The sequence below is a fragment of the Rhineura floridana genome, chromosome 18 (genome assembly GCF_030035675.1).
Source record: "Rhineura floridana isolate rRhiFlo1 chromosome 18, rRhiFlo1.hap2, whole genome shotgun sequence".
Classification (NCBI taxonomy): Eukaryota; Metazoa; Chordata; class Lepidosauria; order Squamata; family Rhineuridae; genus Rhineura; species Rhineura floridana.
In genome coordinates this window covers 20388545-20402485 of record NC_084497.1, presented here as the reverse complement: position 1 = coordinate 20402485, position 13941 = coordinate 20388545, and the positions used below count along the sequence as shown (strand labels likewise).

At 48.0% G+C, this 13941-nt stretch overlaps 1 protein-coding gene across 7 annotated transcripts in view; it reads right to left on the bottom strand.

Annotated features, from left to right (window-relative positions):
• Positions 1 to 13941, bottom strand: part of CASZ1 (castor zinc finger 1) — a 416252-nt gene that overhangs the window by 62418 nt on the left and 339893 nt on the right. For all 7 annotated transcript variants that reach the window (XM_061602125.1, XM_061602124.1, XM_061602129.1 and 4 more), the window contains one exon: positions 5280 to 5885. In XM_061602125.1, coding sequence (XP_061458109.1) covers positions 5280 to 5885 — 606 coding nt within the window. The remainder of the gene's footprint in view (positions 1 to 5279; positions 5886 to 13941) is intronic.

Here is a 13941-nt window from a genome sequence, read left to right as displayed (position 1 = left end):
CATCTGGAGGGCACCACGCTGGCTACCCTTGACGTAGCCACAGAAGGGCAAGGTATGGAGACTGTGTCCATCTCTCCTCACTGTAGGAACCAAAGCTGGAAGCTGCTGAGAGCTAAGGAGGGTTGGCCCCAGATATTTCCTAGATGGGACACCACACAGGAGCTGTACGTCATCTTCCCTGAATTCACATGGCGCAAAAGCAGGGAGGAAGCGGAACAAGGAATGCAGCTGTAAACCAAAACACAGGCCAAACTGTGAGCGTGGATATACATTGCCACTTCACACTGTGCTGCCTACTGTTATTGTCGTCTCAAAAGAAAACCAGGCTGGCTTTGCTGGATCAGGCCAACGGTCCATCAGATCCAGCTGTCTGCCTGCTACAGATGCAGGCAATCCCTGGTAGAAGCCATGGCCTGCTATGCATCCCCTGGTATCTGGAAGTCAGCCTCTAAATACAGAGGATCTGTTTTTGACTCTGATGGCCGACAGCCATTGATCAGCTCATGAATTTCCCTCCTCGCTTGCTCACCTAGAAGGTGGCACACATTTGGGGTGGGAACCTTTGTCAATCTAGACTTAGAAAAGGCGCCATGTGGTCGAAAATGACCGTGCCAGATGGTGCTGTTTAACTCCCTGTGGACTGGCATCCTCTGTTTTGCATTCCCAGAAGGATTGCCTGTTCCCCATAACTGTCTGTCTGTATATGTGTATATATACATATACAATATATATATATGGGGAGGATGCAAATAGGAATTGCAACCAAAGAATTTGGAACAGGGAGCAGGGAGGGTGTGGAAAATTAAAACAAACCTAAGCGCGAGTCCAGGCTCAATCACCTTGTGCCGGCGACAGACAAGGGCTTTTCCTATCAAAGGAAACTGAAGGTCATACTTTTCCTCATTGATCTTGCAATGTTTGTTAATTACTCTGTCACTGATGTGGCGAAGGATAATTAAACAGCTCTGTTTATATCTTATATGCATAATTATGTGTGTTGCCACTGAACTCGTGAAGGCTGGAGAAGAGGGAAGGGACAGATGAACAGAGATGAGTTTCGGCTGTGTTATTAACAGGGAGCGCAGGGGAGGGGTGGGGAGGGAAGCTTGGACCTGCGTGCACAAAAGGAAGAAACTGTGATGGATGGGTGAGATCAAGGGGGCTCGTCGGAGATGTGGGAAAGAGGGCGAAGAGTCGAGCAAAGTTATTAAACCTGAATGGGAGTTAAGACTTCATTTGAAGATGCCCTTCTCTCTCATTTTTTTTGGGGGGGGAGGGGCAGGGGTTGTTCTAGGAACTCAGTCCTGAATCTCTTTGCCCTGAGAGCTGCCTTTTTGTAAACATCCACTTATATTGGAAAGCTGTTCCACTCTTTCCTAAAAACGTTGTACCTTCTTATCTCCTTGCCACTGAGGTGGGAGATGGAGATACAAATTTGGAGCTGCAGCCAACTAAGGTAGACCCATTGATATTTATGGACCAAAGTTAGTCATGTCCATTAACTCCAAGGGGTCTGCTCTGAGCAGGACCAGCACTGGAGAGAACCTTTAGTCTGTCTCGCCACCTCCACACAGCCACCCCTGTCTCTGCACTGGAATTCAGATGATTCTGTTTCCCAGAACAAAGCTCTTAAATAATTCCCTGCTGAAGGTCCTCCATCCACCTCTCTGGTCCTCGCTATGCCCCGATTCACACGCTGTGCTCTCAACAAGTTGCAACCATGTTTAAAAGTTGCTTCCTACAGTGGATTTAAATGGATTGCGTGGAAACATCCCACAAGAAAAACCATAATTCCGTGGGGCCCAGCGATATTGGAGCTGGAACGCTGCAGGGCATCCTGTGGATTTGCATGGTCATATGGAAAATAAAAGGGTTTTAGATCTGTCCTCTTTCGTTTCCTTTTTTGATGCTTCTGCTCTGCATACGCTCACCTACCTACCTGAAAGGCCGCCTCCATTCCTCAAAGACCCTCTCAGGTGTTAAGATCTGCAGACAGGGCCCTCTTGGCAATTTCACCACCCTCAGAAGTGTGAGGATCAGCAGCCCGGGGACAAGGCTTCACCCGTGGCAGCCCTTTGACACTGGAACTCCCTTCTCACAGAGGTACACAGGAAGCTGCTTGACACTGAGCACATCATTGTTCCATCTAGCTCAATATTGTCCACACTGACTGTCAGGGGCTCTCTGGGGTTTCAGGCAGGGAACGCTCCCAGCCCTAACTGGAGATGCTGCTGGGGACTGAACCTGGAGCCTTCTGCATGCAAAGCAGGTGGTCTGCCACTGGCCCTTCCCCAAAAGGTGCGCCCAGCATGTGCACTCACGCCATATGTTTACAGCGTATTTAAAGCACACAACTTCCCCCAAAGGATCCTGGGAACTGCAGTTGACCCCTCACAGAGCTACCATTCCCAGGATTCCTTGGGGGAAGTTGTGTGCTTTAAATGTATGTTGGCTGTGCTGCCTCCACTGCACAGCTGTCACTCTCCAGCCGAGCCTTTGACAGTTAAAGAGCATTTGGCTTTGGGGGTTTGCCTCTTTTGTTGGATCTATGCTGTTCTGGTTAGAACAGCTTTACTTGTTTCTATCATTTTAACTATTTTACCTTTTTATATATACAACTGTAGGTATTATATGGCCGTAGCCCACCCTGGGATGTTATGATGAAAGGCAGGTAGGAAATCTTACAAATACAGTAGGGCCCCGCTTTATGGCGATTGGCTTTACGGCAATTCGCTAATACAGCAGTCTCAATTAGACTAAAGCCCCACTCATACGGCGCTTGTTCTGCTTTTACGGCGGTTTTCGGGCATCGCGCACCATTGTATTCAATGAGTTCCGCTTTACAGCGGTTTTTGCTTTACAGCGGGGGTCCAGAACGTAACCCGCCGTATGAGTGGGGCCTACTGTAAATAAAAAACATGGCTTGTATGTAACATTAATCCTACTCACAGTAGACCCATTAAATTAATGGGCAGGCCTGATTTAGTTCTGTCATTTCAATGGGTCTACACTGAGTAGGACTTAAGTTGGATACAACCCCATCTCTTTATGTTACCAGTTAAGTTTCTGCAACCAGGCTGCCAGTTAAGTTACTGTTACATGCGTGCGCACGGGCGCGCACACACACACACCTCCCTCCATGTCTTCCTTGCTAAACTGTGTCCTTTCACCTTTTCTACCTTATCTAGATTGCTAAGGCTCTGGACAGGGAGTGTAGCCTGTTCAGATAAGGTGAACCACAATTTGAATAATGGGGCATTTTACCAGCTCTCCAGGAAATGAGTGGAACTTTCCCTGCTATGGGTGAGGTCTGTGGACACATTATTTCCTCTCTCCCCCAAAAACAATAAATTCTTCCCTTTTTAAAAGAAAAAGTATCCTACCAAAAAAAAAAAAAAAAAGCAAGGAAGGAAGTAACGGTGACGGGGAGAACACATGCAGCTAAGGTTGCTGGCATACCATACACTGAAAGTACATTACTTCCCCCAAAGGATCCTGGGAACCATAGTTTGTTAAGGGTGCTGAGGATTGCAGCTCTGTGACTGGTAAACTACAATTCCCAGGAATCTATGGGGAAAATATGAGCTTTCAATGTATGGTGTGTATGCAGCCTGAAAAAGACAGAAAAATACCCAAATAGAACAGGGACCAACTACTGTAAACTGCCTTACAAGGATCATTTATCTTGGAAAGAGGTTTTTTAAAAATGCATTATATGGAGAAACAAACAAATAACAACCGAGGCAACACTAAAGAAAAGAAGGGAATGAAAATCCCTCTGCAAAACAACTCCCAAGAGAGGGTGAGAGAAGATGGAACAAGAAAGAAGACTCATTTGTTTGAATGTTGGCTTGGCAAGCCTGACCTGGATTGTATGCCGAGCTGGAGCCAAAGCAGTGGCGGACTGAGGTGTCTCAGAAGAAGCTGCTGCTGTCTGTCACCGAGCCAATGGCAGCCAAATTCCTCGGGGGGGGGGGAAGAGGAGGCAGAGAGAAAGAAACCGTCTCCCACCTGCCCCTGCGTCTTCTGCCAGCTCATCTCCCTATACAGCCCAGCTCGGTGCTCCATCTTGCTCTCCTCTCCCCAGCGCAAGCAACTGAGGGCCTGGAAGTGGGAGATGAAGGATCTCCCCTGGCGTCTGCACCGGTGGGGCCTTGGGCACCAGAGGGAACTGGTTTGCCCGCTCAAACACATGCAAACACTTGTGCAAGGAGACACAAGTACACCCATTAAGGCTGCACCCTTTTCACAGCATGCAGAGTAACAGCATTCTGCACAGCTGGGCAAACAAATCTGTAAAGACACACATGGGGTTGTGCTCGTCAGAGCAGACCCACTGAAATAAATACACATGACTAAAACTGAGGTCCACTAATTGTAATGGATCTACTTTGGATAGGACTTAGTTAGCTACAATCCATTGACAATAAAGTAGAGTGAAGGAAGAATATTCTGATTTTCTTTGGGAGGTTTGGCGATGGTGATTAAGGTGCAGCTACATCTTATTATCAATGCCAATTCTTTTAACTCTGTACTTGTTTCTGATATACAGTAGTACTATTTGTTGAAGGGTGCAAGTCTGTATCTGTTTACTTGAGAGTAAGCCCCATTACATTTTAATTCTAAGTAGACATGCATAGGATTGCACTGTAAATTCAGTCACTATTAATATTTTAAATACTATTTATTTATTGTTACTTTTAGCCTACTTAACAAATAAATATATATATGGATTGTCCTCACTTATTATATACGCTCAAGGTACCATTTATTATTTTTAAATGGCTACTGTAGTGTTTTAGTCACATTTCAAACATTTCCTGTTTTAAATTAAGATCTAATTTGTGTTTTGCTTTCAAATGCGCCAGGGCCAACCCACACTGTGGGATTCAGGGGCTGATTAGATGTCCTCAGAGTTACAGAGAATATGCTGTTAACTGTTGAAGGGATTTTTAAAAAACATCTGGTTCAGCCTCCCCCCCCCCCCCACTCAGTTACCAGAGGCTGGAAGCAGAGAGCAGATGGACTGTAAGAAGTACTTCAGGGGCACTGAGTCTCTCGGTGAGTCATGCAAGTAAGCCAAGCTGCACAGAAGATGAAACGCACAGACCCCCTTTTCAAAAGAAGAACCACCAAACCCCAAAGGTTGGCTGGAATTATCTGAGTAGGAATCTCTTCCTGCTCCCCCATGATCAATCAGACCCAAATCCATCCAGTGAACCCCAGAATGTGGAGGTTTCTCCATTCTCCAGAAATGCGCCAGCATAGGCGGGCCTTACCTGAGGTAGCTGCTCCACTTAGTTTGGAGCCCACCTCACTGCTGGGGGCCCGGACGTTTTCGTCCTTCGAGGGAGGTCCGTCCAAATCCCGCTCGTCCAGGAAGCTGCCCTCTTGGGAGCCTTTCAGCGCCTCGGCTTCGTTCACGTTGTCCTCTTCGTCACTGCACCCCTTGGGCTGCACCATGTAAACGCCCTCAGGGGGCACCTCGGCGCTCCCGGAGCTCTTTGCTTCCTTGTTCTCAATGCGCCCCAGCAAGGAGTCTTCGCTGTATTCTCCATTGACCCACTTTTCAATCACCTCCCTCCGCTTGTCCTCCTCAATCTTCTGCACACGGTGGACCCCCTCGGGAAACTCGGGACCCAGCTCCTTGGCCCCAGGCCGGGCGATGTCCTTGGCAGCGGCGGCAGTGGCAGCAGCCATAGTGCCGCCACCACTCTCCCGCTCCAGGGGAGCCTTGTCAGCAGGGGCCCGCTTGGGACCCTTGTGGTCGACAACGACCTGGCGGCTGAGCTTGGCACAGATTGCATTTAGCTTCAAGCCACCTTTGCGCTTGGCAGCCATCTTGGGGTTACCTGAGGTTGCGTCAGTGCATATAGTTCTTTCAGCTGCAGAGAGTAGACAAAAAGAGAGAGAGAGAGGACATTAGGAAGATAGTCCTGAATAGTTCTACATTTCCAGTGGATCCAAAACAAGTTTGAAGTAAAATAAATAAGTAGAATAAAACACAAGCTGCTTCATCCACATGAGCAAATTTACATCATGATTATATCCTGCCCTTCCTGCAAGGGGCTCAGGGCTTCCCACCGCCCCGCTTTCATCATCACAACAACCCTATGAGGTAGGTTACCTGGGGAGATTGTGATGGGTCCAGTTACACAGTGAGCAGGGATGTGAACTGGCATGTTTTTTTTAATTATTATTGTTGTTGTTGTTGTTGTTGTTGTTATTATTATTATAGGTTTATTGCTCGCTCTTCACCCTGAGGTCTCAGGGCAGGTCACAACAGTTTTAAAATATATCATTAAAAACAAGCTAAAAATATACCTCTCAGGTGTTTTCCTGAACTGTCCAACACTCTCGTCACTGCACCACACCAACTCCCCCTACACCCCAATATCACTACTACATTTTCTCAGGCCCATATAAATAGAGTCAAGCAGATTACTGGAGCATTTGCTGGAGTGGCCATGTGGTGTAGTGGTTACAGTGTGAGGTTTGGACATGAGAAACTCACATTTGTATCCCCGATTCAACCAAGAGTCTCTTTGGGTAGTCTTGGGCGATTGCTTCTTCCACAGCCTAAGAGCCCCATGAAACTACAAAGCATGGGTTAGCCATATTTGTGGAGAACAGGCCAATCGACAGCTATGGCGGTGAAATGGAACCTCCACAGGCAGTGTACCCAGTTAATTCCAGAGCAGAACCCTGAACTAGTGACGATTTTGATCTCATCGAGCAGGGCTGTTACTGCATTGTACGCAGGCTCTGGCTCAATATACCTCTCTTTTAAATCAAATCCAACTAGGTGGAGCCCACAAAATTATACAAGGGGTCTAATCCCTCTATAGTACCCCTTCCTCACTGTTCCCTCCCCCCCTTATACATACATCTTCTGCCACTAAGATCATACTGCACAATTTGGTTTGAACTGACTCTTTTGCACCACCCAAAATTAATCTTTGGCATTGCTAATTTGAAGGTTGCCATTTCCCTCCCTATATACCCTCTGACTAATCAGACTAATGTGTTTCGCTTAAGGCATGAGACAGGTTTGGATAACAGGGGGGCTTTATATGTTTCCAAAAACAGGGTGCAGTCATTGCATCTTTGTCCCAGAATTGTTAGTGTAACCTGACCCCAGTGGCACCTTGTAGATCCAAATCCAGCCAGGATGCAATCACCATCTTAAAATGGGACCTAAATGTAGATCTCATGGTTACATCATCCAGCCCAAATTTTGTAAAAATGTTTGGGGGGCCGGGTACTATTTTCCGACACTTTGGTTGGTCCTAATGAAGGTAGTGTCCAACTGTGGATTTTTGGAGTTGTTGTCATTTTGCTCCGTATGGAGCAACAATTTTTTTTTAATACCGCCAATGTTGCGTCCTCACGCTTAAGACAGTTTTGGTTTGCAATTCTTTCAGAAGTGGTCACGGGAGGGGAGACGGGGGGGGGGAGATTTCAGTGGTAAGCAAACAACTTTGAACAGATAGTATTAGCTTCCTACAATTGGGATGCCAACGCACCTTTAGAAAATTTGAAGGGGAGGGCTGATTTATCAGCCACGATGGTTAAGGATGCATCCTCCCCTCCCCAGAGATGTTTGGGATGGGATGAAGAGCGAGAGAGAGAGAAACTACATCGCCGCCCTTTGCATCAGGGCCTCTCTCAGGATGGATCCAGATAGCCGTGCAAGTTGTGTGCCCCATAGTCTGGAGCATTTGCTGCATGGCGGCTCACAACAGGAGCCAGCAATGCAATCATACCCACACGCATGAGATCACCACCACACACGGAGGAGGCTGTTAACACATTACAGGAGTCCACCCTTAGTGTGCTGTGGGTTTGACAAACCGAAGTACAATCCCCTATGCACAGTTTTTCATTTGCTGTTCAAAAGATCCCCCCCTCATCCCCTGCTACTATGCTCTCCCCTCTCCCAGTACAAAGCTCTGCCCACCTCAGTCTGCCCACCAGATTGAGGGAAGAAGGGGATCTGTGAGAAGGATGCTTTCAACTCCCACAAAGGAGCAACATGCGGGCCTTGTCCTGACTTTCCTGCTGGTCGTAAAATGCTTCTGGGCCTCTAGCATCTCCTTTCGGAGGTTGCAATCTGTCAGACTCCCCCCCCCAGCAATGCACCCAGGAGCTGTTCAATATACCCTCCCACCCTCCAGCTTGTCAGCCCAGTGCAAACACCCTGAAACTTCAGACTTGCTCTCTTTGACAGCCAGTGCATGGCTGCTAAACATTAGTGGGTGCCAGCTTCGGGCATACTCTCCCGCCAAGAGTGGCGGAAGAGAAGCCAATCAGCCACACGCTGCCCAGAAAACAACTGCCAGCAAGGAACAGATGCCTTCCTCCAGAGCCCTCCTAGGCAGGGCAAAGAGAGTGAGGCTCTCAAAGTCCTGCTGGGTCTGAATTGCATGCGTCTCCACAACTTGTAAACTGTGCACTGCCCATTTAATTTGAGACTGCCTTGGATGGGTCTTGCAAGACATTTTGGATGCTTTGGGGAGATCTAAAAGATCCCTCTTTTTCTTCTTGGGGACCTGGCTCTCTGCACACAGTGCTTCTTCCATTGCAAGTTTTGCAGGGCTTGAGGTCAAGGCTGGCCTGAGCTGAGACAGAGGAAGGGGATCGGATTTTTTTTCAAAGTGGCAGGGAGTGAGCTCAGTCAGATAAAAGCCTCCTGCTCAAGGTGGGAGGTCTGCAATCCGTGCAAAAAAATCAAATCGCCCATTTCCCTTTGTTCCTGTCACCCAGACATGCAATTCCCACATCACAGCAAAAGAAAAAACACGCACAACCTGTGTTATTTACATACCCACCCATGTCCTCAGGACAGCATGCACCCCTTACACATCCAAATACACCGAGGTTCCACGGACACATACATAAACATGGGCATGCGCTCGCTCTCGCTCTCTCTGGCTCTCACACCTGCCTGTGTCATGTTGGTTCAGGGGGAAATCCAGGTCATGGTTTCATCACTGCACTTCCCTGGCTGATCCAGAAAGGCCTTTTAAACTCAGGACTGAGTCCTGCCCTCAGCTGCAGTGGGAGGATCAAATGAGGTTAAGGGAGGTGGAACACAGCAGGCAAACCAGCCCTGCCAAAGAGATCAGCTGAAGCTCTCGAGGGGGGCACAATTTAAAATGGAGGGGTGGTGGGAAGCACCAATATGCTTTGAAAAAAGGATGACTTGGGGAAGCTCGGTGAGGGGAAAGTGTCTGGACAGCGCCCTCAAAGGCAACCCATCAGGCCACTGATGATTCAGCATGCAGAGAGCGGTCCAGCGCAGATCGCTTTTGCAGGTCAGGCCTTCCTGAGTCTGCCAGAGGTAGCTGAAGGCCTTGAGGTGTCAGATTCTATCAGCGCCCCCCAAGACAAAGCCTTCTCTTGCTTCAAGCATGAAGGGACAGCTCTCCACTCTCTTGCGCGCCGCTCCCCATTGCCCCTTTCTACCCTTCTACAACTTCCTCAGGATGCAGGATGGTCCCTTCATTCCAGTGGGGAGAAGCCAACGTCATGCAGAGATGGCAAAAAGATTCTATAAATATTTATCTAAAGGAAAAGGGATGGAGAGAGAGACCGTTGAAGCACCACTTGACCTTGAGGATGTGGAATAGCTCATGGACTCTCCCCTCCCCTCATCCCCATTTCCTGGCCCGAGTCTTTGCCCTAACTCAGTCCCCTAGGCATGTGCCCCTTTGCACAACTGTGCTCTGGGCTCATGCAGCCCCCCCCCCCGATGTTTTGCAGCCCCTCACAAGGAAGGATTTTGAAGCGAGGAGTCTTGGCCGGATTGTCAGGTCCCCTCGCAGCTTTTTTGCTGTTAGATACAGATTAGTCATAATAAAATGGCATCAAAACATATGGCACTTTCACACGGTAGAATTTTGTCTTTTCCAAAAAGGTTCTTGCTTACAATATAAAATTTGGCAGCCAGGTAAATAGAAGGAGAAGAGAGTCATGGGTCACTGAGGAAAGAGACACACAAATGCAGTAATACACAGAGGCTTAAAATGTAGCTAATTAAACGTGCTCCTCCTTGCTTGCTTATATCAGCTTTTCCCACTGGCCAAAATACTTGTAGGTACACAGGAGGCTGCCTTACACTGATTCAGGCCATTGGCCAATCTAGCTCAGTGCTGTCTACACTGACTGGCAGCACAACCCTAGAGCCTCCTGCTGAGAGGAAGGGCGGGATATATTTCAAATAATAAGTAAATATCAGACAGAGAATCTTTCCCTGCCCTACTTGGAGATGCCAGGGACTGGCCTTGGGGGCTTCTGCCTGCAAAGCAGACAGTCAGCTACTGAGCTACGACCCTTCCCCGAAAACAGCTACAAAGAACAAACGATCCCAAGAGAAGCCACTTCTAGACTTTTCCCACATGGAAAACCTGCATTCTACTCCCTGCAGTCCTCAGCCTGGTGGCAGAGTTGCTGTCGCCACCATTTTGAGGGTGGGAGTTTGAGAGGCACTTACAATGCTGATGGGCTAGCTTTCTATTTGCAGGGAGATTTTTTAAAAAACAAACATACAGCATCCTCTATCTGAGGACTGAAGAAGTGCACTGTCCTCCATCTCCTCAGGTCTCTCTACCATCCCATCCTACTGCTAGTGCAAAATCAGCCTTAGTTAAAGTATGGCATCTGCACAGTTTGATAGCCAGAAGGTGGAGATGAGGAATTCCTGGGATCCATAGCGGCCTTCTCCCCCTCCGCCCCCCCGCTAACCCTGCACCGGCCTTGGTTCTCCATTTAGCGCTGCGCAAAAGATTCCAGGCTAAGTAAACATCCCCTATGATTCTCTTCTCCTGAAAAGAAATGTTTTGATTTCACATCAATCCAAGGAAGCAGTTTATAACCCATGCCTGTCACAGAGACTTTTTCATCTCTGCCCAGGACAAACTCTCCCACATGTTGTATTTACACTGAGTGCTTCCTGTGAAAACAATGCCGCCGAAAAGGTTTACACCCATGTGGCGGGGCAGACCCAAAGATGCCCTCAGAGCAGCTGAGACCCCAAAGGGAGGAAGAGGGGGAGAAAGAAAGAGCACTCAGGAACTTGTAAACCCAGGCTTACGTTAAAGAAATCTCATTTCATATCAAAAACAGCCAACCAGTCCTCATGGCAGTGGCGGAAATAAGTCAGGAAATGCAAGAGCATTATGGAAAGGGCCATAGCTCAGTGGTAGAGCCCCTGCTTTGCACGCCGAAGGTCCCAGGTTCAATCCCCAATGGCATCTCCAGGTAGGGCTAGGAGAGACTCCCTGCCTCAAACCCTGGAGAGCTGCTGCCAGTCAGTGTAGACAACACTGAGCTAAATGAACCAATGGACTGACTCTGTATAAGGCAGCTTCCTATGTTCCTAGCAGCAGATATTTCCACTAGCACCAAACAAGTTATGCAAGGGGAGTAGGGTTTTTGAATGCCTGAAGTACTATAATATTAGTGAGTATGGACTGGACAACAGGCTTACAGCTGAGAATTATTCTGTGATTGCTCCTCACAAGAAAGAAGTCTGGTACTGTATCCGGCTCAGCATTTTGCATACTGAGAATCTCAAGTGTCCTATTTTTATTTTTTTTAAAAGCCAAGCTTCTAGTCCTTAAGATTGTGAAGGTATGCTTGGAAGCTTCCGGATAAAATCTCACACGTTGTGTGCATTTGTAGCACTTCTAGGAATTAAGGGCAGGCTCTTAATGGTCCACCCAGCTCCTTTCTCCTCCTCAGGGCTTAGCAGATGCAAAATTATGCAAAATTAAGCAAATATGTGCAAATGTGCTTAACTTGCAACCATTTATCCAGGTCACAGAATCCAGCTTTTTCTCAGTGTAACATTTGCAATGAACGCGCAGAGCACAATCAGCCTTCAGCCAAACTCTCCGGGCAGTGCCTATTTTTGCTTATTTTAGTGCAAGATCTAAGATAAACTGGTTTATTTATTTATTTATTAAAAAGGGGTATCCCTAAAGAATCACAGTGATAAGGTAAATCAAGGGGTGGGGTGGGAGAGAGGAGATATAGATTTTAAGACGAGGGAAGGAATGGCCTGCGGGAGAACCTCGAAGATAGGCAAGTGGATTAAAGAGCCAGTAGGTGATGGGGGACCACTAGATGGGGGATCTAGAGGATGTGTGCGCAGGAACCAGGGGCTGCTCACAGCAGGGTGAGGATACCCCAATTATGGAAGAGGCTGGTGGGTGGGGAAAGGGAGGGGGCTGGAGAGGACTGTCACTTCAGAGGGCTGCGTGAAAAACCGAACAGATGGACCTTTCGTATTCTTATTGAAGAATTTTAAGCCCAGCTGAGTAGCGGAGCTCAGGAGGGAAGCCGCCGTGCCAGCTTTCGAGGAGCTGTGAGGGTTTCATCCAATCAATTATTCACAACATTGTTTGGGGCGGCTGAGGGAGGAAATGGCGGTCCGGGCAGACGGGGCGGGGGAGGGAGAGCCTCAGTGTGCGTGCGCGAGTGGATTTGGAAATGGCACACAATTCTCTGTCGAAGGAGGCTACGTGTTACCAAAAGGCGCCCTGGCCCCAAACAGCATCACAGGACCCCAAACTGAGAGTTACCAAGAGGCCATCTAGACTAGCCTGGAGCCCAATGAGGCTTTGGAGGTCTCAGAATGGGATGCAGGGTGGAGTTGTATCCTGTCTTTATGCTATTCCTTGGACCCATTTGTAGTGTTTGTAATTTGTTTCATTGTTTTGAACTCAGGGTTGTCTTTTTAACAGCATTTGTCAACCGCCCATAGGACTTCATTATGCGAATGGTACATAAATGCGACAACAGAAATAGTTTATAATCAGGGAAGCATGGAACAGGGTTTCCTGCAGCCTGTCCCTGTGATGAACAGAAAGCACAACGGTGCAATTCCAGAAAGCATATGCTGACCTAATAGGCATTGTTTAGACTTGACATCAAACTTTAAAACTTCAAATAAAAGTGACACGGCGCACTTTAAAAAACCATGACTTGTTTTCTTGCCTCCCGCACCCCCCTGCCCCAAATGTGAGGCTGCTTCTCAGAGTGGTCTCACAACATTCGAGGCCCATGGTCCTGAAAGGAGTTTGGGGGGGGGGAAATGACGGGAAGACAAAAGGAGGAGAGTCTTCTGGCATGCAAAACCAGTCCCAACCATACCTACACATCCCCTTCGGCCAGATGGGTTTTTTCCCCCCAATTTCCTTTGCAAGCCCTGGGCTGGATGTTACCCCACAAGGTGGGGCCAGTTCTTAGGGTGGGAGGGCATCAGTGCGCACAAAAAGTGGACATGGTGTGCTTTCGTATCCAGCCCTTCCCCACGGCCACTCCAGTTTATCAATAAAACATTTTATTGCTTTTAGCTCAAGGGATGACCTCGGCTTAGTGGAACACTGTCTCTTTTGCCTGACCTTGGAGACTTCTACAGCGGCACTGCTGGCAGTCTCCGTGTCCCTGGGAGCATGGTTTCTTCATGGGAAGACAGTGAAGGCTCAGAGTCGGGCGCTCCAAAGAAGCAGGGTGACGCTTCACCTTGGACGGGATTGACGGAGCAAGAGCGGCAGTCAATATCCCCAAAGAGAGGCCTTTTTCTGCTATAAAAGAGACATGCAGAAAGAGGGGGAAGCCTGTGGGCAAGGCTCTCTGTGTATTCTGCAATCACACTAGGTCTAATCGCAGAATCTGGAAGTGACTGCAGAATTCAGCATCCTAAGAAGCGCAGCTTTTTTTTCTTTTTAAAACAACAGCAGCAAAAAACTGTAATAATAAATAGCCCTTAACAGGAAAGTGAAATGGGGTGTGTGTGGACAGGTTTTCCAGTAGCTGGGGAGAAAGGTTCAGTTCCTTGGACAGCTCTGCACACATGGCCCATGACTAACAGAAACAAAATTAGACAAAAAAAGCTCACATGTGCCAACTATGCATACTTGGTTGTGAAATCCA